Source organism: Neurospora tetraspora, assembly GCF_033439725.1.
Source record: "Neurospora tetraspora strain CBS 560.94 chromosome Unknown B0H65scaffold_8, whole genome shotgun sequence".
Lineage (NCBI taxonomy): Eukaryota > Fungi > Ascomycota > Sordariomycetes > Sordariales > Sordariaceae > Neurospora > Neurospora tetraspora.
In genome coordinates this window covers 2,154,448-2,174,155 of record NW_026944390.1, presented here as the reverse complement: position 1 = coordinate 2,174,155, position 19,708 = coordinate 2,154,448, and the positions used below count along the sequence as shown (strand labels likewise).

General features: G+C 53.8%; 7 protein-coding genes across 7 annotated transcripts; 4 read left to right on the top strand and 3 right to left on the bottom strand.

Annotated features, from left to right (window-relative positions):
* Positions 1-538: 538 nt before the first annotated feature.
* On the top strand, positions 539-1,792 carry B0H65DRAFT_478816 (methyltransferase-domain-containing protein; the record flags this gene model as incomplete). Its single annotated transcript, XM_062827503.1, has 1 exon — positions 539-1,792. A coding segment is annotated over exon 1 (1,076 nt), but the record flags the coding sequence as incomplete, so codon positions are not given.
* A 4,742-nt stretch (positions 1,793-6,534) lies between these two features.
* B0H65DRAFT_478808 (uncharacterized protein) lies at positions 6,535-8,152 on the top strand. The gene is made up of 4 exons (XM_062827502.1): positions 6,535-7,182; positions 7,250-7,660; positions 7,722-7,808; positions 7,875-8,152. Exons 1-4 carry the CDS (start codon positions 6,868-6,870, stop codon positions 7,923-7,925), a joined length of 864 nt encoding a protein of 287 aa, XP_062677845.1. The 5' UTR covers positions 6,535-6,867; the 3' UTR covers positions 7,926-8,152.
* Positions 7,965-8,983, bottom strand: B0H65DRAFT_321694 (phosphoribosyltransferase-like protein). Its single transcript, XM_062823415.1, has 2 exons — positions 8,154-8,983; positions 7,965-8,083 (listed from the first exon to the last, which is right to left on the bottom strand). Exon 1 carries the CDS (start codon positions 8,896-8,898, stop codon positions 8,197-8,199), a length of 702 nt encoding a protein of 233 aa, XP_062677844.1. The 5' UTR covers positions 8,899-8,983; the 3' UTR covers positions 7,965-8,083; positions 8,154-8,196.
* Positions 8,984-9,243: 260 nt separating this feature from the next.
* Positions 9,244-12,299, top strand: B0H65DRAFT_478798 (nucleolar GTP-binding protein 1). The gene is made up of 8 exons (XM_062827501.1): positions 9,244-9,491; positions 9,556-9,585; positions 9,667-9,695; positions 9,758-9,775; positions 9,845-9,988; positions 10,086-11,146; positions 11,212-11,856; positions 11,936-12,299. The coding sequence occupies exons 1-8, from the start codon at positions 9,460-9,462 to the stop codon at positions 11,975-11,977; spliced, it is 2,001 nt and encodes a 666-aa protein (XP_062677843.1). The 5' UTR covers positions 9,244-9,459; the 3' UTR covers positions 11,978-12,299.
* A 315-nt stretch (positions 12,300-12,614) lies between these two features.
* B0H65DRAFT_321579 (rab GDP-dissociation inhibitor) lies at positions 12,615-14,584 on the bottom strand. The gene is made up of 5 exons (XM_062823414.1): positions 14,318-14,584; positions 13,870-14,243; positions 13,257-13,799; positions 13,036-13,190; positions 12,615-12,975 (listed from the first exon to the last, which is right to left on the bottom strand). Exons 1-5 carry the CDS (start codon positions 14,449-14,451, stop codon positions 12,784-12,786), a joined length of 1,398 nt encoding a protein of 465 aa, XP_062677842.1. The 5' UTR covers positions 14,452-14,584; the 3' UTR covers positions 12,615-12,783.
* A 1,230-nt stretch (positions 14,585-15,814) lies between these two features.
* B0H65DRAFT_512233 (mitochondrial 39-S ribosomal protein L47 (MRP-L47)-domain-containing protein) lies at positions 15,815-16,680 on the bottom strand (the record flags this gene model as incomplete). Its single annotated transcript, XM_062828555.1, has 2 exons — positions 15,815-16,069; positions 16,147-16,680. 2 exons carry the CDS (start codon positions 16,678-16,680, stop codon positions 15,815-15,817), a joined length of 789 nt encoding a protein of 262 aa, XP_062677841.1.
* Positions 16,681-17,149: 469 nt separating this feature from the next.
* On the top strand, positions 17,150-17,848 carry B0H65DRAFT_321508 (uncharacterized protein). The gene is made up of 3 exons (XM_062823412.1): positions 17,150-17,272; positions 17,475-17,692; positions 17,805-17,848. Exons 1-2 carry the CDS (start codon positions 17,262-17,264, stop codon positions 17,683-17,685), a joined length of 222 nt encoding a protein of 73 aa, XP_062677840.1. The 5' UTR covers positions 17,150-17,261; the 3' UTR covers positions 17,686-17,692; positions 17,805-17,848.
* Positions 17,849-19,708: the final 1,860 nt, after the last annotated feature.

Genomic DNA, 19,708 nt, shown 5'->3' with positions numbered 1-19,708 from the left:
CTCGTAGTCTATCACAACCAACCTTCCATCTTCGAGTTTGGAACACCAACCCTCTATCATCACTGCGAATTCATTTTCGCATATTATCTCAATCTTTCGAGTAGGGCTCTTTTCCCACAAGCAGCCATCATGTTCGCCGTCAAAGGCCTCAAAGTCTCCACCGACAAGCTCAAAGTCGAGACCGAGCATGGCTCCGTCCTGGCGACCCCGACGCCCCGTACCGTCGCCGCCGGCGAAGAAGGGGCTTCCGCTCCCAAGCCCAAGCCCAAGAAACGCAAGAGAGCCGGCCGGTCCAACAACACGGATGTGAACCTCGAGAACGTCGCCGACCTGTGGGAGAAGGTGATCGAGGGCGGCGACGCCAAGGCCAAGAAGGCCAAAGAAGATGCGAAGAGGGAAGCCCACAAGGCTAAGAAGCAGAAGACGGATACTGAGAACCAGGAAGAGACTCCTGCTTCCGAGACCGCTCCCCAGCCAGCCACCACCTCCGAGAAGAAGGACAAGAAGAAGAAGAACAAGGCCGACAAGAAGTCAGATGCCACCACCACCACCACCACCACCGAATCCAAGCCCGCCGCTGCCCCAGCCCCTACCCCAGCGCCCGCCGCCGCACCCAAACTCACCCCCCTCCAAGCCGCCATGCGCGAAAAGCTCATCAGCGCCCGCTTCCGCCACCTCAACGAGACCCTCTACACGCGCCCCTCGCGCGAAGCCTTCTCGCTCTTCTCCGACTCGCCCGAGATGTTCACCGAGTACCACGAAGGGTTCCGTCGGCAAGTCGACGTGTGGCCCGAAAACCCCGTCAACGGGTACATCGCCGACATCAAAGTCCGGGGCAAGCTGCGCAACGCGCCTCGCTTCCGCCCCGCCGACGGCACGTCCGAGGGCACCAAGTACCCGCTCCCGCGGGACCGAGATGGACTGTGCACGATTGCCGATTTGGGGTGTGGAGATGCCAAGCTTGCTGAGGCGCTGGTGCCCCTCAAGAGAAAGTTGGGGATTGAAGTCAAGAGCTATGATTTGCAGGATGGCGGCAAGCCCGAGTTGATTACGCGGGCGGATGTTGCGAATTTGCCGGTGAAGGAGGGGTCGGTGGACGTGGTGATCTTTTGTTTGGCGCTGATGGGGACGAACTGGATTGATTTTGTCGAGGAGGCGTATAGGGTGTTGAGGTGGAAGGGCGAGCTGTGGGTGGCCGAGATCAAGTCGCGGTTTGTTGACCCGACCAGAGGAGGAAAAAGGGGCGGTCCGGGAAGCGTGGTCAGCCACAGTGTGGGCAACCGCAGGAAGGCGGGCGCTGTTTCTGCCGCTGGTGGTGGGCCGGTGGGCAAGAAGGACAAGGCCAAGATGAAGGAGGAGGAAGAGGCCGAGGAGGAGCAGCAGTTGGCTGTTCATGTGGATGGTGTTGAGCTCCGCAAGCAGGAGACGGATGTCTCTGCTTTTGTGGAGGCGCTGAGGAAGAGAGGATTCCTCCTGCAGAGGGAGTACGGCCAGAAGGCGGTGGACATGGACAACAAGATGTTTGTCAAGATGCACTTTGTCAAGGCGGTGCCGGCCATCAAGGGCAAGTGCGCGGACCTGAAGAAGGAGGCGCTCAAGACGACGCAGACGGATGCCAAGGGACGGCCTATCAAGACGCCCAAGTTCATTGATGCCGATGAGGAGGCGTCGTTCAACGAGAACGCTCTTCTGAAGCCCTGTGTGTACAAGATTAGGTAGACGAGCATGGTGTATGGTTTAGTACGATCAGTTAATGAAAGGTTCAAGAACTATTTTCTCTTTACGCACGAAACACCCTGGCATTAATATGTAGGCTTGGTATGTCCTATGAGGGTTGTGTACTACAAACCTGTCAATATCTGGTCCTTCTCTTTTGCTACGAGTCCTGTCGTATCATCTACAGCCCGCCCCAGACAGGAGGTCCAAAACAAACAGGTAAAGCAGTGGAAACACGGTCTAAGAACACTTCAAAAGTTGATATCTTTCGCTTGATTGTCCTCATCATAGATCTTGATACCGTCTCTTTACGTTCCATTCATCTCATGACGACCATATGTCACGGATTTGCGCCGCCTTAATTCGACCCATAAAAGCAGATACATGCTCTCTATGTTCATGCCAACACTCCCAACTTCATCATTTCATTGGAATCCCTCAAAGATTAGGCTGGCCGCATACTCAACATTCCCGTCTGTCGCCTCCAAAGCCCGAATCGCCTGCTGCTCATCAGCTCCGAGTGCTACAAGCTGCTCAATATGCTCACGGGGAAAAGACCGGGCTGGAGGCGCTTGCGGACGGGCTTGCGAGGCTTGGGCCTGAGGCGCTCGAGGTGCGGGGGCGGGAGCGGGAGCAGGAGCGGAGGGACCCGGCTGTGCAGTAGACGGACCAACCTGGCCCTGACGTTGCTGTGCAGTACCAGGTCCCGAAACCGCACCGGTACGCTGGCCGATGGTTGTACCGCCGGGGCCCTCAATCGTAGGCTCATCCTGGAGCGCCTCCTCCGTCGCCTTCGGGATGTCCGCCTCACCCAAGAAGGGAATCTCCTCGCCCTGGATGACGAGGGCGTTCTTGGCGAGGTCAATGCAAGCCTGGTAACGCTTCAGCATGTCCAAGCCGAGAAGCATATCGACGTTCTTTCCCTCCATGACGGTAAAACTGCATGGCAGGAAGAGCGTGCCGATCTTGATAGGGGCCGTGTGCACACGACCGATGATCTTGGCAAATCCGACGCCCTTGGCGATACCACCGTACCGCTTGTCGACCAGGCGCATGATACCACACGCCTCGGCGATGTCGGGACTCATGATTGTGGCTTGTGCTCCGGAATCGACGAGGGCCTTGACTTTGGCTCCATTCACCTCAACATCCAGATACAGCATGTGTACGGTACCAAATACTGCAAACACAAACCAAGTCAGCGGCAACTTTTCGACCACAACAGAAACCCTCCGACTCTGCCTATTGCTTACCCTCAGGATTGTGCTCCATAGCAGTCTGCAGGTTCTCCGTAACCCGCTCCTGGCGAATGATCTCCTCAATCCTCGCCTGCGCCTCCGGGTTGAACGGATCCTCGTTCAACTGCTGAATTATCCGGTGACGCTCCGCCCTCTCCCTCTGTTCCCTGTCGTACCTTTCCCGGAAGAGCTGCGCCCACCGTTGAGGGTCGTTGATAGCGGCCGCCAAGTCGGGGGCTGTCCTCTCCACCTCGGCCCTCAGGGCCGGATTCGCCAGAAACTGCAGACGCAAAAACTCGGGATCTTGTTGGGGAGGCGCCGCTGGCCTTCCTTGCTGTGGCTCGGGAACCGCCGTGGTCCGTTGCGTCTCGCGGACGTGGAGGGCCAGCATGTCGCCGTCGGTCACGTTTAGCTGGGCCAGGGTCTTGGTGTTGTCGGTGATCAGGTTGCCGTTATGGTACAGGTGTTGTGTGCTGGGGTGGTGGCTGGTTTCTGCCTGGATCGAGTTGCGCAGGGTCTCGAGTGTCATGTCGGGGAAGACTTGAAGGGAGAGAAAGTCTTGCTCCTCTCCCGTCGTGTCCTGGATGGCGATGGTTATTTGCCTGTCAGAGACTCAAGTTAGCGGCTGTGGGGGTGACTTCAGTTTGTTGTCTCTTGTCAACTTACATGGTGACGTCGTTTGTTCTAGCGGAATAGCAAGAGCGCGGTAAGTAGATGTTGAAGGGAGATGGCGTCACCGGCCAAACCTAGAAGAGTAGAGGCACCAAAGAGTCTCTAGATGAGGAGGAAGAGGAAGGGTAAACGAGGACGGAAGAAGCGGGTTTTCTAAAGATGTTTACAAACGGAAGAAGAGCAAGGCTGAGTAATTGTAGTTCAAGATTCCAGAAGTGAAGGGAGGCGGCCGGGCAGGTGACAGTTATTGAGGGGCTCTGGGGCAGGCACCCGGGCGATCCAGTGGATCCGAGGCGAGCCGTCCGCTTTCTGGACCGGGCCCGCATGCAAGGGTCCTGGACTCTCGGTTGCAATTGACACGCTCGGGTCCGTTAAAGTGCTTTGTAACTGCAAACGGACTGTCCCATTAGCAGCTCCATCAATGACATGAAGCTCCCCGTCAGTGGGTCTACGCCTACGTTGGCCCGATGAAAGCATCATGATCATGTAAACAAATCGGGTTGAGATGACAACGTCTTGCTCCCTATTTGTTTCCTCGGCAACTTCAAAGCATCTCCGCTCCGCTTGACTTGGGAGCCAACTGTCCTCTTTTCTCTTTTTGGAACAACTTGACATGACTTGTCTCCTTCCATCATCCAGCCTCTCCGCTCGCTCCAGTGGATGCTCGCGAATCTGCCGAAAAGGCATGAGGCTCAATTCGGAAGTTCCCACATGAAAGTGGCTCTTAACTACCCCGGAGGTAAACGGACAGTGGACATGGTCTTGTAAGTGCTATGTACGAGCCTACGACACCTCAGCGATTTCTGCCTGTGATCAAATTTGGAACTGTCACGCTGCGTGTGCCTGGCCTTTTCAGGAATTGCGCAATGGAAGCTGTCGGAAGTCCATAGAGGCTTGCTTCTCTTTGAGGCGAATTGGTTGGAATAAGCAAATATGGTATACGACATTCCAAGCCTTTGGAGCCTTGTACGTACACTTTGACTTTGTTCATCTGAAAAGTTGCCAGGTGACTAGCATGTTGTACTTGTAGTTCACGGATTTGATTGCTATTTTACCAAGTTGCGTTCATTATTCGTGAAGCAGCTTCCAGGTTATTGCTGGCGGTAGTTGAAGCCAGTGTCTATACCATTGTCAACTTTCTTCAAGAAAAGTCCACCGGCTGCTCCCCTCTGATCTCCCATACATCTACATAATTGTCCCGACAACCTGCCCCGATGACTCGCATACAAGGCTTTCCACCCGTGTCCAGCGCGACCTGCCCTTTCATCCACTTCGGTATCTGACGGCGTTCCGGGGGCCCGAAATGCTAAGCTTTAGCTCGTCAGGGCTTGTCAACAGCCTGGCATCCTGCAGGTTGGCGCCTTTTGAGAAAGGTTGTGTACTATAACCGGTGAGGCCCCGGAGAATGGACTACATCCTTGATTACGCCGAGGGTATCACGCATGGGGCTGGACGTTCCGTTTGAGAACAGGCAGGTATCTTAAAATGGACAAAAAACTTCCCCCATCCTTAGTAGTGATTGCGGGGTGTTGGGCGTCGTGATAGTATCAGGACTTTTGCGTACAAGGTGGAAGTGTGCTCGGCACAACGTATCATGGCAGCAAACAGCAAACATCAAACATAATGAATATCATGTCTCCCTTGTGATATTGGTGATGTGATATTAACCTGTAGTCTAATTGCTGAGCACAACTGCCTGCTGAGCACGGCAATAACCGGGCTGTCTCTAGAGCCTCATGTTTTAGCTAAAGAACCAATCTTCCTTTCTGGTTTGCATGGTCCGCTGATCCTTTCACAAATACCCTCCTGGCAAAAACAAACTGCCGTTCAAGCTTCGAATGAAATGTTCATCTCACCCCCACCAAATATTCACAACGGAAGCTCCCAAACCTCCCTGTGAACACTGCACCTGAGTCCCGACGCCATGACTCGAAGCAGCAAAGAGCTAAGAGCTTTGACGCCGTAACCCGAAGCTTGCCACCCACCTCATTTCCGTCGAGCTCTTATTCAAGCTCTCAAGACTGTCGAATATGAAGCTATTCAGGAATCAAGGGCCTCCCTTCTTGTCACTGATCAATTGAACTTCAAAGGACCCACTTCTTACATCAATGAAGGATCCGCTTATAGTGCCTTACAGTGGATTGACGTCACCGGCAAGTCAAACGTACATCAATAAAACCAAAGCAAAGCCAATGCTTCTACCTCATCATCGATCGTCAAAACCATCATCGTCAGGTCTTGTGTAAGTAAAATCAAATCGCAACACAATGGATGGCATCGGCGGCGTGGCGAGCAGGCAGGGTCAGAAAGCTAAACTGCACTCCAACTTTTAAGTGCACAGACGGGAATTTCCCGATAAGAGGCTCGGATGCGGGGCAGGTTGCTGGCGATAAGGGAGGGGATTGGGAACCTTTACGGATGGCCCGTGAATTCAACCTTCAACCTTCAAGCTTCAAGCTTCTTCCAGCATCGCATTGACTCACATTTAGTGGAAGACATCACCAGTAAGTAGCTCAGTAGGTACAGGAGTGCCATCGAGTTGGGAATTGGTAAAATTATGCTTGCATTTTTCTCTGTCCATGTGCTGTATAAAATCAGGGGCAGCATAGCCATGTGAACAATGTTTAAGGGGTTCCATTTCCCAAAATCTGGAGATGCATTTCATAGACCTACGTCGAGGAGCTCGAGTAACGCGATGGTCACCGATCTGACATTCGTCAATCCAGGGCAACCCGGGAAAAAGCGAACCCCTCATGTGTTCCCAGGCGTGTACCTGTCAAAGGAAAAGGTCACGCGCAAAGGGATTGATAGTCATTGGCCGTTCGCCCCAAGATTGGGAGCTTGGATCGTCGTGTATAAATACCTGACGAACCATCTTTCCTTGGGACTTCTGGATGTTTATGTACCTCCACATTTGGGGACTTGGGGCAAGTTGGAGTCCATTCCCTTTTCAAGTTGCTTGCACTCGTCGGTCACCTGGTCATAGAAGTTTAAAACCGAATGCAAAAGGACAAACATCGATGCATCCCGTCGTCCCCCGCATTCCTTTTTCCAGAACCTTTGCTTTCGATTGTGACTGGTGAGTAGCTTGGGGTTATCGCTTTTCTTGGGCAAACGATACTTAGCTTTCTTGTCTATTAGGACTTGAATTTTGCTTGGTTGAGCCCCTCCTCAGGTTATTTCGTATCACCGACCCTGGTAACCAACCACCTCAAACATCGAATCTTGAGTCACGAGAATCATGGCGGCCATAGAGCGAGAACCTCCATCGTCCATCGAGGGGTCCAGCCCCAACCGCCCGCAAATGTTTCATCGGATTTCAGACAACGCCATTGACGAGTCCTCGGACGCTGATAGCGATTTCGTCAAGTTGCAGAAAACCATCAGCAAGGAGAGGCGGGAAGCTAGGGAGAGCCCCCAAGCTCGGTTGCAGCGAGCATTCCCCTTCACCTTTCACCCCAACATCAGACCCCTCAGCACGTCTGACTACGAATCGTGTATTGCCCTGGAGAATGCCGCCTTTCCGGACCCAGAACACAGAGCTACACCTGAGAAGGCGAGTTCACCTTATCCCAATGTGGGCGGTTTGCGCCGAACCGGACCTTGACTAACAGCAACCGCAGTTCCTTTACCGACTCTCAACCTGTCCTGAGCTGAGCCTGGGTGTCCTTTGCACAGTGGTGCCAGACAAAGCCAAGAATTGGACAATCGAAACCTTGGATGCTGCCAAGCCTGTGGAAACAGATCGTCCCAATGGCGCAAAGAGCGTACTGGTGGCACATATCGTGTCTACGCGCTGCGCCGGAGACACCATCACAGACAAGGATATGGATTATCCAAAAGACTGGCGCATTCGTCGCGGTCGGTCGGCAGACGTAGGACATCAAGAGAGTGGGCGTACCGTTGCGATGCACTCCTTGGCCGTGGCTCCAAAGCTTCATGGATGTGGAATTGGCCAGATGATTGCCAAGGCCTACCTGCAACAGATGAAGGACGCGGGAGTGGCTGATCGCGTGGCGCTGATATGTCAAGATGTGAGAACCAGTTGCTGTTCCTTTGGCTTACCTTGAGGACGAAAGTTAACCAGAGATACAGTACCTTGTTTCCTACTATGAGCGGCTTGGGTTCAAGTGTATCGGCAAGAGCCCCGCCCAGTTCGGAGGAGGTGGATGGCATGACATGGTGAGTTACACTTCCTAGACATCCTCGGATTTTCGTCGACGTTCTTGAAATTCACCAGTTCTGCAGGTCATCGACTTAGCGAAGTATGAAGTGAAAGTCGGCAAAACCCCGTCCTAGTGGGTATCATATGGTATTCCAGAACGGCAAAATTCCTGAAACCAACAATTTGTGGCGGGGCCCAAAACTTGTTGAATCCAGATCAGATCTTCTATAGGATCCCAAAGTCGGCGGGTAGCTTCATTGGATGCGCAAATAGAACCAGACAACCCCATTTTCTTCTTCTTCTGGAGTGTCAGCCACAGGTTTGCTGTTGTGGCTATGGTCAAAGGGTTTGGGGAAACGTACCTGTGATATACATGTTACTTTTATTAGAATTCAACTCCAGCTTTTAGTCGGTAGCCTTGTACTTGGCGCGATACTCCTCCGTCTTCTTGACGTCCCCAGGGGAAGCAAGACCCCTCATGCCCTCGATGATGTCGTCCAGAGTAAGGATGGCAAAGATGGGAATGCCGTACTCCTTGCGGAGCTCACCCATGGCACTGGGGCCGGGCTTGCTATCGTCACCGTCGGCGGCGGGGAGCTTCTCCATGCGATCAAGAGCAACGACAATTCCAGCAACAATGCCGCCCTCCTTCTCGATCTTGGCGATAGCCTCACGCTTAGCAGTGCCAGCAGTGATGACATCGTCAACGATGAGGATTCTCTTGCCCTTCAGAGGGGCGCCAACAATGTTGCCTCCCTCGCCATGGTCCTTGGCCTCCTTGCGGTCGAAAGAGTAGCAGATCTTGCCGTAGGTCTCGGGGTCAAGCTGGGCAAGCTTGTCGGTGGCAGCGGTAGCGAGGGGAATGCCCTTGTAGGCGGGGCCGAAGACGATGTCAAAGTCCAATTGGCCGCTCTTGTGAGCCTCGATGATGCACTTGGCGTAGGCAGTAGAGATGGCCTGGAGAAGGTCGGCACGGTAGAAGTCGCCGGCGTTGAAGAAGTAGGGGGAGATGCGCTTGGACTTGAGCTCGAAGCTGCCGAACTTGAGGACGCCGCCGTCGATGGAGGCCTTGAGGAAGTCAGCCTTGTAAGGCGAGAGAGCGGCCATTGTGCTGGTAGGAGGAGGGTATCTGTAGGATTGGAATTGAAGCTTGACGAAGAAGATGGATAGATCCCAGAAGAAGAACCTTGACGTCTGGACAATAGCTGGAGGAACCTGGAGAGAATTGAGAAGAATGGAGGGGCAGAAGGGTTCAGTTCGGAAGTCTTTCAATTGAGTCAATCAGATGGTGGGTTACGAGTGGGCCAGTTCCAAGGAGCCAGGCCCGCGAAGCCAGGCCCGCGAAGCCCGGTCATCGGCCGGTGGGCGCGGTGGGGTTCCTGGGAAAATGTGGGGTTAGAAAATCCCAAATCCTAGCCGAATCCTACCCCTTGGCAACTTGTCTTGGCAGCGCACACTTCAATCCACTTTGGCACTCTGCTTATCTTATCGCTTGGAGCAGCCGCTGGAAAAATATTTCGAAGTAGACTTTCCATTGGCAGCACAGCGCCTCCCGTCGCCCTCCAACACCGCCCCCGCAGCCGGTCCCTATCCTTCAGACCGTCCTCATTGTCTTGCACTTCCAGTCCGAGATTTCTCACTAGCAAGTGCTTGACATCTATACCCAAAATGACGTGGAAGGACATTGCCCCTGTGCCTACGTAAGGACATCTTGGTTGTTGGATTGTGCTGTTGTTGTTTGGCATCGCTAACTCGCTTCTACAGGGCACAGGAATTCATCGACATCATCCTCTCGTAAGTCGACATCGACAGCCCCCGACCACGACGATGCGAAATCTTCGAGTTCGATTGTGAAGGATATTAACTGTTCAACAGGAGGACACAGCGTCGCTTGCCGACTCAGAGTATGTACAATCTGGAAAAACTCGTGAAGCATGGCATCATCGCTAACCTCTACTTCGAACAGTTCGTGCCGGTTTCAAGAGTATGTCGTCTCGATCCCGATATCTTATATGAGAACTCGAACAGACCATTAACACGCGACACCGAACAGTCAGCAGAATTAGAGCCTTCTACACCCGTAAGGTCAAGTTTACACAGGAAACATGCAGCGAAAAGTTCGGCGCCATCGTCTCGAGCTTCCCCATGCTCACCGACCAGCATCCTTTCCACCGCGATTTGATGAACATTCTCTACGGTAGGAACCGCGCGCTCCTCTTCGACCGGTGGTTTCAACGACGGATTGCGAACCGCCCGGTCTTGTCGGGAATGATGGCTGACAAGATGATGGATAGATGCCGACCATTTCAAGGTTGCCCTCGGTCAGGTCTCGACCGCCAAGCACTTGATCGAGACCATCTCTCGTGATTACGTCCGTCTCCTCAAGTACTCGCAAAGTTTGTACCAGTGCAAGCAGTTGAAGAGAGCCGCCCTCGGTCGTATGGCCACCCTCATCAAGCGTCTGAAAGACCCTCTCGCCTACCTCGACCAGGTCCGCCAGCATTTGGCCAGATTGCCCGATATCAACCCTACCACCCGCACTCTCCTCGTTGCCGGCTTCCCCAACGTCGGCAAGTCTTCGTTCGTGCGCTCCGTCACCCGCGCTGATACCCCGGTCGAGCCCTATGCTTTCACCACCAAGAGCTTGTTCGTCGGCCATCTCGACTACAAGTACCTCCGTTACCAGGTCATCGATACCCCCGGTATTCTCGACCACCCTCTCGAGGAGATGAACACCATTGAAATGCAGTCCGTTACGGCCCTCGCCCATCTCAGAGCCGCCGTCATGTTCTTCATCGATATCTCTGAGCAGTGCGGTTACTCGCTCAAGGCCCAGTGCAACTTGTTCAGGTCCATCAAGCCCCTTTTCGAGAACAAGATGGTCTACGTTGTCCTGAACAAGATGGATATCAAGACCGTTGAGGAGCTCGACCCCGAATCCCAGGCCGATCTTATGGACCTTACCAAGTCCGGCAACATTCAGCTTTTGCGCGCCTCTTGCGCTACCCAGGACGGTGTCCAAGAAGTCAAGAACGCCGTTTGCGAGGCTCTCCTCGTTGAGCGCGTCAACCAGAAGTACAAGGCCGGTACCAGCAGCAACGGTACCATGGGCTCCCGTCTCACCGAGGTCATGTCCCGTATCCACGTCGCCCAGCCCGCCGATGGTGTTCTCCGCGAGACCTTCATTCCCGAGGGTGTCAAGGGCCTCAAGAAGTATGACAAGGCCGACCCCGAGAGGAGGCTTTTGGCCAGGGATATCGAGGAGCAGAACGGTGGTGCTGGTGTCTTCAACGTCGATCTCAGGGAGAAGTGGATCTTGGCCAACCCCGAGTGGAAGTACGACAAGATTCCCGAGGTCAGTAACTTTCGCATTCCGACTCCCCCAAAAACCTGTTTACTAACATGTCGCGCTTTGAACAGATTGTCGACGGCAAGAACGTCTACGATTTCATCGATCCCGATATCGAGGCCAAGCTGGCCGCTCTCGAAGAGGAGGAGGAGCGTCTCGAGAAGGAGGGCTTCTACAAGTCGGACTCGGACCTCGGCGACGAGTCGGAGGAGGAGATCCTGCAAAAGGCCGAGTACATCCGCGAGAAGCACAAGCTGATCCGCAACGAGGCCAAGATGAAGAAGTCGCTCAAGAACCGCGCCATAATCCCCAGGAAAATGCAGAAGAAGTCGTTCGCCCAGCTCGAGGACCACATCGACCAGCTCGGCGTCGACACCGAGGAGATCAACCTGCGCGGCCGCGCCCAGGTGCGCGAGCCCACTCGCGGCCGCTCGCTGGCCCGCAGCCGCAACGCCACCGAGGACCCCGACGCCATGGAGGTGGATACTCCCAAGAGCGCCGCCGAGCGTCTTCGCTCTCAGAGCCGTCCGGCCCAGCGTGGCCAGGGCGCGACGAACAGGCGCGACGACGGTGTTACTGGCGGTGTGGGTATGGACGGGGAGACGGCCCGTTCCAAGGCCGAGAGGGTGGCCAAGCTCGGCCAGCGCAAGATGAACAGGATGGCCAGGGCCGGCGAGGCCGACAGGCATATTGGTCAAACCATGCCCAAGCATTTGGTACGTCTTTCTTTCCCCATTATCCCCCATCTCTTTGTCATCATCACATATATGCTAACCAACATTTTCACTACTACAGTTCTCTGGCAAGCGTACTGTTGGCAAGACACAGCGTCGTTAATTGGATCCATGTTTTGGTCATGGCGTGGGGGGTGTCTCGTCTCATCTTTTGGCGGTTGTGTTCTCCTTCTCTGCTACTGTTTCTTGGGCAAATGATTCCATATATCTGCGTCATCGGTCTTTTTATCATGTTTATAACGTAGACTACTACTACCATCTCGAGGCGTTCTTGGGCAAAATGGGAAACAAAAAAAGGATGTCAACAATAACATACTACTACGTATTGTACTCATCGGGCAAGTTTATGTCTTGCGTCTTGTCTTGTTGCTTTTTGTATTTGTTGGCAATACCCAAGTCAGATAGTAACAACTCATCTAAGCTCAACTCGTGTAATCTTATAAAGGGACTGATGTTGACAAATCCATGCAAGTTTCTGATCCGTTCTCTCGTTGGTACATACAGCCTTTTATGTGATCTCATTTGGACACACTGTTCACAAGTTGACAAAGCTTCGTCACTCAGGGGCTAACTTGAAGGTTATCCACACTCCAATTCCACATCCCATATCTCCACGGTGTCAACATTCACTGTGCACACCAGGGGCGGCACCACCTCCATTTCATTTGATTACTTGTGAGATTATGTGATTTACTACCCTCTCTCTCTCTTCCCTCGTCCCGTCCAAATCTACAAGACAAGAAAATAGGTATCCATACGTTTGGGGTGAGTGGCTAGTAGCTGGCTGCCCGTAAACCTCGCTAAGCAGAGCAAGCCAGTATGTACTATGTAGTACTTGTTCAAAATGAGACCATCAATTAAATGTTGTTATGTTGTACCCTAATCCATTATCCCTGTGTCGTGTCATATTTACTCCTGCGACATCTGGATACCCTCCCTCAGACCTTCAACAACAAGCTCCTCACCCGCGCACCGGCGGTAAATGTCCTTGACGTCCTCTGTCGAGGTCTCAAAGTGGCTGGTGGCGTCGTAGCTCTTGGAGATGAAGATGTTGTCGTTGCGGCCGTCCTCGAGGGGCTCGTAGAGGGGAATGGGGGGACCCTGTGCGGAAATTGTTAGCATTGTGAAAGCGTGGTATATGATTCATAAGAGTAGACGTACCATGAACTGCTCCTCGATCTTGCCGAGGCGCTCGATACCAGGGGCGAGCTCGAGGTGGTGGTTCGCAGTAGTCTCGGCAATGGTCGAGACGATGGCGATCCAGTAGCCCTTGGGGCAGACGTTGTGCGCGGAGGAGACGCAAGCGATGTAGATATCTGGACAACCTTTGTTAGTGGTCTGTTCCGTACGCTTATATTATCATGCTGTGGCGCAAAACTTACCGTTCTTGCGGCCAACCTGCGACTGGGGAATGATCAACTGGCACGAATCGGCATCGTTGGTGCTAGCAAGCGGGTGCTTGAGAATGCAGATGGCGCGGAGGACGTGGCCGACAACCTTGACCTTGTCGGGGAAGTAGCTGGGGTCGCCGAGGATCATCTTGGCGCGGGTCTCGAACTTCATCTCGGGCTCGACACCGGCCATGGTGGCCTTGATGCCGACGGCCTTGCCGTTCTCGTAGACGAGCTCGTCAACGCTGGTGTTGAGCATGTAGGTACCGCCGTAGATGGCGGAGAGACGGGCGAAACCCTGGGGAAGCTCGCCGAGGCCGTAGAGAGGGTAGATGTATGGCGACTTGCCGTAGCGGGCGACGGACTGGCCGTAGAGGCGGATGCGCTCGATGGTCTCAGGGGCGGCGCCAGGGGTATCGAGGTAGTTGTCGTTGAGGTAGAGGGCCATGGCGTGGCCGACGAAGTCCTTGGTGCCGGTCTCGAGGCTGAACTTGTCAAAGACCTCCTTCATGGTGCAGGTGGACATGTTGAGACCTGGAAGCGCCCATAGTTAGCGCCCGTGAACAATATGACAGACAGCAAGTGTATTGTTGGCGGAACTCACCCTTGTGCGTGGCCGGGTCCTTGGGGTCGAACTCGCCAACCCACTCGATGAAGCTCTTCATGCGGCGCTTCTCGAAGATGCCCATGAGGGGCGAGCGCAAAGCCTCGGCGGCATCTGAGGGGACCTTGGCGATGGTGGCCTTGGAAGCAGCACCCTGCTGTACGTAGCTGCCGGCAACCTGCTTGAACTCGAGGTAACGGGTGACATCGGTAGAGACGAGAATGTTGGTGAGCTCGCCAGAGGACATGAGGAACTTGGGAACAAGGTCGATGTTCCAGTCGTTGGGGCGACCGTATTGCTTCCAAGGCTCGGTACCCGCGGCATAGTTGCCATACTTCTTGAAGAGCGTCTCGAGGTTAACGGACGCCGCCTCACTGCGCAAAGAATCATGTTAGCTTGTGTTCATCATGGTTCGTTCGATAGGGGGTTGAAGGGGGGAAGTACGAACCCGCCGTAGTGGTCGTTGCGGTCGATATGGAGGACTTTCTTTCCCTTGACACTGAGAACACCCGAGAGGATACACTCGGTCAAGCCAGTGCCCAGCACAATGACATCGTACTCCTTGGCGATCTCGTCGGCCATGGTTGTGGTGTTGATGGTATTAGTTGTTGTTGTTGTTAAGGTGAGTCGGTCTTGCGGTCTGCAAGCTACAAGCAACAAGCTACAGGTAGGAAGCTTGTTTGGATTAGAGGGGGGTGGTGGGGTTGGTGAGAGTAGGTAGGTTGGTATATAGCAAGCAGGGTAAACACACGGAGAATGGAAGAAGCAGAACAAGAAGAATGGGACGGGAAGAACGAAGTCGAAGGCGGATCACTTGGTACTAAATGGGGGTAGCCAGAGAGATGATGGATGACGGGCGGGACGGGGACTGGAACCTCGTCGTGGACTGGACAACTGACAGGAGGCGGCGTCGGTCACGTAGGCACAAGGGACGACGTTGACGGACTGGGGCCGCACTGGGCTGCCACTGCACGCTGCATCGCTGGCACCGCCTGCACCGCCTGCGACAGCAGCTCCCACCTGGTGCAAGTACGGTGTGCAGGTGCAGGTAGCTGTCAGGCATGGGTCCCGTCTATTGGCAACCTCATGTCCAATGCATGATGGTCGTCTCCTGGGGCTCCCTAGGCGGTCTCTCCTAGCCCATGCTTGCTGCCAGCCAGTGGTAGCGGAATGGCTCCTGGATCGTCACCGTCGTGGTAAGTGGGGGAGTCTTAGAATGAGGGGCGGGATCGGGACCCCGCTTTGAGCTTCTTTGAGCTAGACCGGAGCCAAAGAGACAGTCGGTAATGTCCCCCTGATGTCCCCCTGGTGGGACTCTGTCTCGCTATGATTTGACAAGACATGAAGACCGTTCATCTGATTGCTTCATCTGGTCCCGCAATGATAATTGAATCGCCAATACCTATATATATATCTGATATACCACTCGACATTTGTCTCGAAAATTGGACATTGACACGAGCTTGTTTCGTCTATCCCGCCATGCCCTTCCTCCTGACCTCTCTATGGTCTCGCCTGTTCAGGTTGGCGCCGATGATGATCTCCCCAGCTACGATGGAAATCTAGACATATCCTAAGCGAGATGTTGGTGTACAGAGATTCACGCACCCCAGATCTCGGCTGTTCAGCCCATCACTATCACCAGGGACCACCTAATCCATTGGACACCCATTCCCATGCACCCCATGGGGCTTTTTCGTTGGCTTCTTTATGAAAATCTTCCAGGCCATGTCCTTCCCTCGTTTAGACGTGGCCTGTCCGGTTGAATTTGGCTGTTGTACAGTGAACACATATGATGCTCGTTACACTATCGATACAGGTTGCAATATGTGGTGGTTTGTTTTTGGAAACGGGTATCGTGTTTCCCCTCGTCCTCTTACCGCGAGGGCAGCTTCACGACCGGCCCGTCTAGTTCATGGTCTCCTTCTCCGACCCGCTTCCTCGCTCATACTCTAGGAGCTTCGGCTTGGGGCTTCGATGATGGTATCGTTGTTGGGTCGATTTCTGTGCTAGTTTGCGCCTCGCTGGCCTCGGCGCCCTCCGCCGTCTCTTCCGCCTCCAGGAATGTGCTAGGCTTGTAGGGGTTCTCGGGGTTGGACAGGTCGATCTCCGGGTCCTGCTCGGCCAACTTCACCGCATCCTCGTAAGCATAGAACCGCTCGGTGAGCACATGCTTGATGCCGCGCATCGTTTGCTTGACCTAGAAAGTAAAGAGAAACATTGTCAGCTCTCTGCTGTAAACCATTAAACGGGCCTTCCTTCCAGTCATCCACCTACATTGCGATCACGCTCGTTGGCCTCAGCAAGACCGAAACCCAACTCGCTCTTCTTGCGCTCCCAGTTCGCCGTCGCAATGCGGTTGCGCTCCTTGACGCAAACCCACCACAGCCGGTGCAGGTCGTCCCACGACTTCTTGCGCAGCTCGGAAACGGTCCAGGCGCGGCCGTGCTTGGCGTGCTCGATGGGCGCCATGGCGACGGTCTCGCGGTCGTAGAAGAAGTCCCAGAGGCCGTGGTTCTCGTCGACTTGGATCGGGGGCAGCTCCTCGCGCGGGACAGGCTCGGGGAGGGGTTCGTCGGAGACGGAGAGCTTCCAGCGGGTGCCGGACTTGCGCAGCGCAGACTCGCCACGCTTCTTGGAGTTGTCGCGGGTCACGCGGGCGGTCGGGTATTTGTGGCGCTTGAGGAGGGCGGCAGAGGTGGAAAGCGTCCTGACCGGGACGGCGACGGCGACCTTGGGTGCTGTTGCGGCCGAGCGGCAGGTCTGCATAATGGCGCCCATGGAGGGCCGGAGGGCGGCTGGTGAGGCCATGGCAGACGGTTGTGGTGTTGTGTGGTGGTGGTGGTGGTGGTGGTGGTTGGTGAAAGTATGTCCCAACCCGATGCCCGCTGCTCCGTATGCACCGTCGTCCGAGTCGCAGTGGGTGGTCAATCGTAGGCGCGGTGCGGACTGCGGTGCGGCTCCGGGACGGCAGCAACTCACTCCACGGCCTTCCCGTCTGGCACCGCAAAATTTAGGTGGGTCCGAGCTTGGTCCCGTTCGTGCCGCCAACGGATCCTCATTGGTCCCATTCGATCGGTCCGGACAGAGAATTGCCGGATGAATTGGCGGCAAGCACTGTGGCAGCTACTAACTATCTACGCTAGTACAAACAAGGCTAAACTTTAGTATAACTTACGTCCAATTACTTTTCCAACCAATCACAAATCAATGTGCTATATACTTAAAGTTAACTTGACGCTATTCCTACCAATAACAACTTTCATCGAACGATACAAGGTCAACGTCCTCTCTTCATCCCGAGGCCGTTGACTCTCAAGTCTCACAATTCCGTCAGGTCTCTCTCATTTACTCGTTGAGCAGCTGAATTTGTCATTCTTTTGGTAGACATCATGGTTTTCCAGTGAGTGCCTCTCGAATTTCCATCCCCGTCACAGAAACTCCTTGCCCGTCGGCTCCCTGTCCATCACTTACACCACTCACATGTGCTGTCCAAAGCACCACCAACCTATCGCACCTCCCAAGTTCCTCATACGTGCTATCCAACCAACTGTCATCATCTCTCTACGAAAGTCTTCAGTATCTTAAATCCTAACAAAGCCCAGAACCTACCGCAACCTCTCCCCCCGCGCCCGTCTCGGCGTCGGCATCGCATTCACCCTCTGGGGTCTCATCGGCCTCAAGCTGTCTGACAAGGCCGAAGAAAAGCTCGGCTACACTCCCACTGAAGAGGATCGCAAGGCGCTGGAGAGGTTCAAGCCTCGGATCATTGAAGTCGAAAAGGAGATTGAGAAAGTCGTTGGGGCCGAGAAGTGAGGCCGAAGTCGGGGTGATGAGGAGGATGTGAGGGGAGGGCGGACTGGTTAACACACCACCGGAACAGAATGATGGGCACTTATCTACTGAGGTTTGGACTTCGAGAGTAGAAGGCCGAGAGAAAGTAAGAGGATGGAGATCAAACGGGCCAGTCGTGTCACGAATGGGGAAGATCTTGGGGAGGGTGAATGGATGGATGGGTAACAGGACACATCATCTTCCACCCGCAGGGAATATGGATCGACGGAACAAGAACCAGGAGCCAGCTGAGCTGAGGTCCTTCCGGATAACAACAGCACCACAAACAGCAGCAGAAGCAGGAACAGCAACAACAGAAACAGAACAACAGCACCTGTCACCAGTCAGGAAGAGATAGAACCAAGCCATCTTAATAGCAGTGACTGCTTTTCTATACCGTGTACATACATGTCTGTACTCGACACGTATGACATATCCACGTGGGACAAACAACAAACGAGGTGGAATTACAACTACCCATTCTCATTGACTTATCTGTCTGCCAAGTTTCCTTATGTCCTGGAGACAGTCCACACCCGGGGCCTGGAGACCCAACAACTTTACTGACCTTCAAACGAGTTATGTTTAGCAGCGAACCATTCTCTCCTTGTGAGCCCTCGTTTCTTTCACTTCGGGTGCGGCGTTCTATCTGTTACCTTGGAATACAGCAAGCCCTCCTCACTCAGTTTTGACGACTGTGACTTCTCCCCTGCTTCAGAGGCGCGTCACACAAAAGCTTCGTTTTGTGCCCGAAACCCAGAAGACGCCCCAACAGTCCTACCCTCTCGTCCCTCCAAGAAAATTGTCCAGGATTCCCAACATAAACAACAAGAACAACAGCAACAGCAGGCTTCACCAGTTCCCCGGTAGGCTGATCAACCGTCAACCGCCCGTCTTCCACCATGGCCCGACCCGGATCGATCCAGTGCAATCAGTCTGCCTGCACCAACATATCCGCGCAAAGAGAGTGAACTGTCCTCGGGGAACCTTGAGGAACTACCGACAATAACCCAGGCTCAAGTGTCTGGCGTTCCATCTCCCACCCCCGACCGAAGTCTGAAAAATTCAAGAATGGGCATTAGTAGAGTCATTCAGCATCAAAAGTTCGTTATGTATACTTCTTGTTGCGATGCTGAACGTGCACGCCCTTGGGCAGGAGGTTCTTGGTACATACATTGCATTCACTGCTCAACGCTTCTTGCAAGTTCGCTTCGTGTCAACACTTCACATCCATTCTCAACCTTGACCACTTAAGCATCTAGATAACTCTACAGTATCTATAGACAGACAACTTCCACCGGCCATTCCATTCACCGAACAACCTGTGATGGTACACACTCAAATCTACCCGTATCCCATCCGCCCTTCCACTCAAAACTCCTTTTCCCTTACAGACTCCCTCCCTTCCTTTCCATTTCCTCTCCTATGCCCCGCTCGCTGCCTTTCCCCCTTTTCCTCCCATTTCCCCCATTCCCTTTTTTTGTTTAACTCTTCCCTTAAACCAGCCCCAAAGACACCGGGGGACCATGAAGACCGAAGACCGAAGACCGAAGACCGAAGACCGAAGACCGTCATCATGCAATAAAAAAAACCATCTGTTCATCGTGTACTTAACAGAGGTTATTGCAAGATGAGTATGATGTTGGAAAAAAAATGGAACGACGCCAAAACCATGTTGATAGAGACGTAGGAAGGAGGTGTATGTTTGTGAACCTGTGAACCGTACCCTTTCAAATGCCGTGCTGCTGCTGTTGTTCCGTGCTTTTTTCTTCCCCTGGGGGAATGAATCCTGTTCTCCTTGCTTTGACCTCCTGTTGTTCCGTTTTTCTTTTCCCCATTCTTCTTTGTCTTTTGTCCCTGTCCTGTGCCTGTGCCTGTCTATACTTGCCATTTGCCTGCCATTGTGGGTGGTGGGAGAGTTTTCTCTTCTCTTCTCTTCTAAAATGCAAAGCGGTCAAAAATGTAACAGAAAACAGAAATCTATCAGTTCGTTTCACAAACACAC

Coding starts and splice junctions, on each gene's coding strand:
- B0H65DRAFT_321694 (XM_062823415.1), bottom strand. CDS start 8,898: ATGGCCGCTCTCTCGCCTTACAAGGCTGACTTCCTCAAGGCCTCCATC.
- B0H65DRAFT_478808 (XM_062827502.1), top strand. CDS start 6,868: ATGGCGGCCATAGAGCGAGAACCTCCATCGTCCATCGAGGGGTCCAGC. Junction 7,661..7,721: donor TGGCGCTGATATGTCAAGAT/GTGAGAACCAGT, acceptor CCAGAGATACAG/TACCTTGTTTCCTACTATGA. Junction 7,809..7,874: donor GAGGTGGATGGCATGACATG/GTGAGTTACACT, acceptor CCAGTTCTGCAG/GTCATCGACTTAGCGAAGTA.
- B0H65DRAFT_321579 (XM_062823414.1), bottom strand. CDS start 14,451: ATGGCCGACGAGATCGCCAAGGAGTACGATGTCATTGTGCTGGGCACT. Junction 14,244..14,317: donor CGCAACGACCACTACGGCGG/GTTCGTACTTCC, acceptor TTCTTTGCGCAG/TGAGGCGGCGTCCGTTAACC. Junction 13,191..13,256: donor GCAGGTTGGCCGCAAGAACG/GTAAGTTTTGCG, acceptor AAGGTTGTCCAG/ATATCTACATCGCTTGCGTC.
- B0H65DRAFT_478798 (XM_062827501.1), top strand. CDS start 9,460: ATGACGTGGAAGGACATTGCCCCTGTGCCTAC. Junction 11,147..11,211: donor AGTACGACAAGATTCCCGAG/GTCAGTAACTTT, acceptor CGCTTTGAACAG/ATTGTCGACGGCAAGAACGT. Junction 11,857..11,935: donor AAACCATGCCCAAGCATTTG/GTACGTCTTTCT, acceptor TCACTACTACAG/TTCTCTGGCAAGCGTACTGT.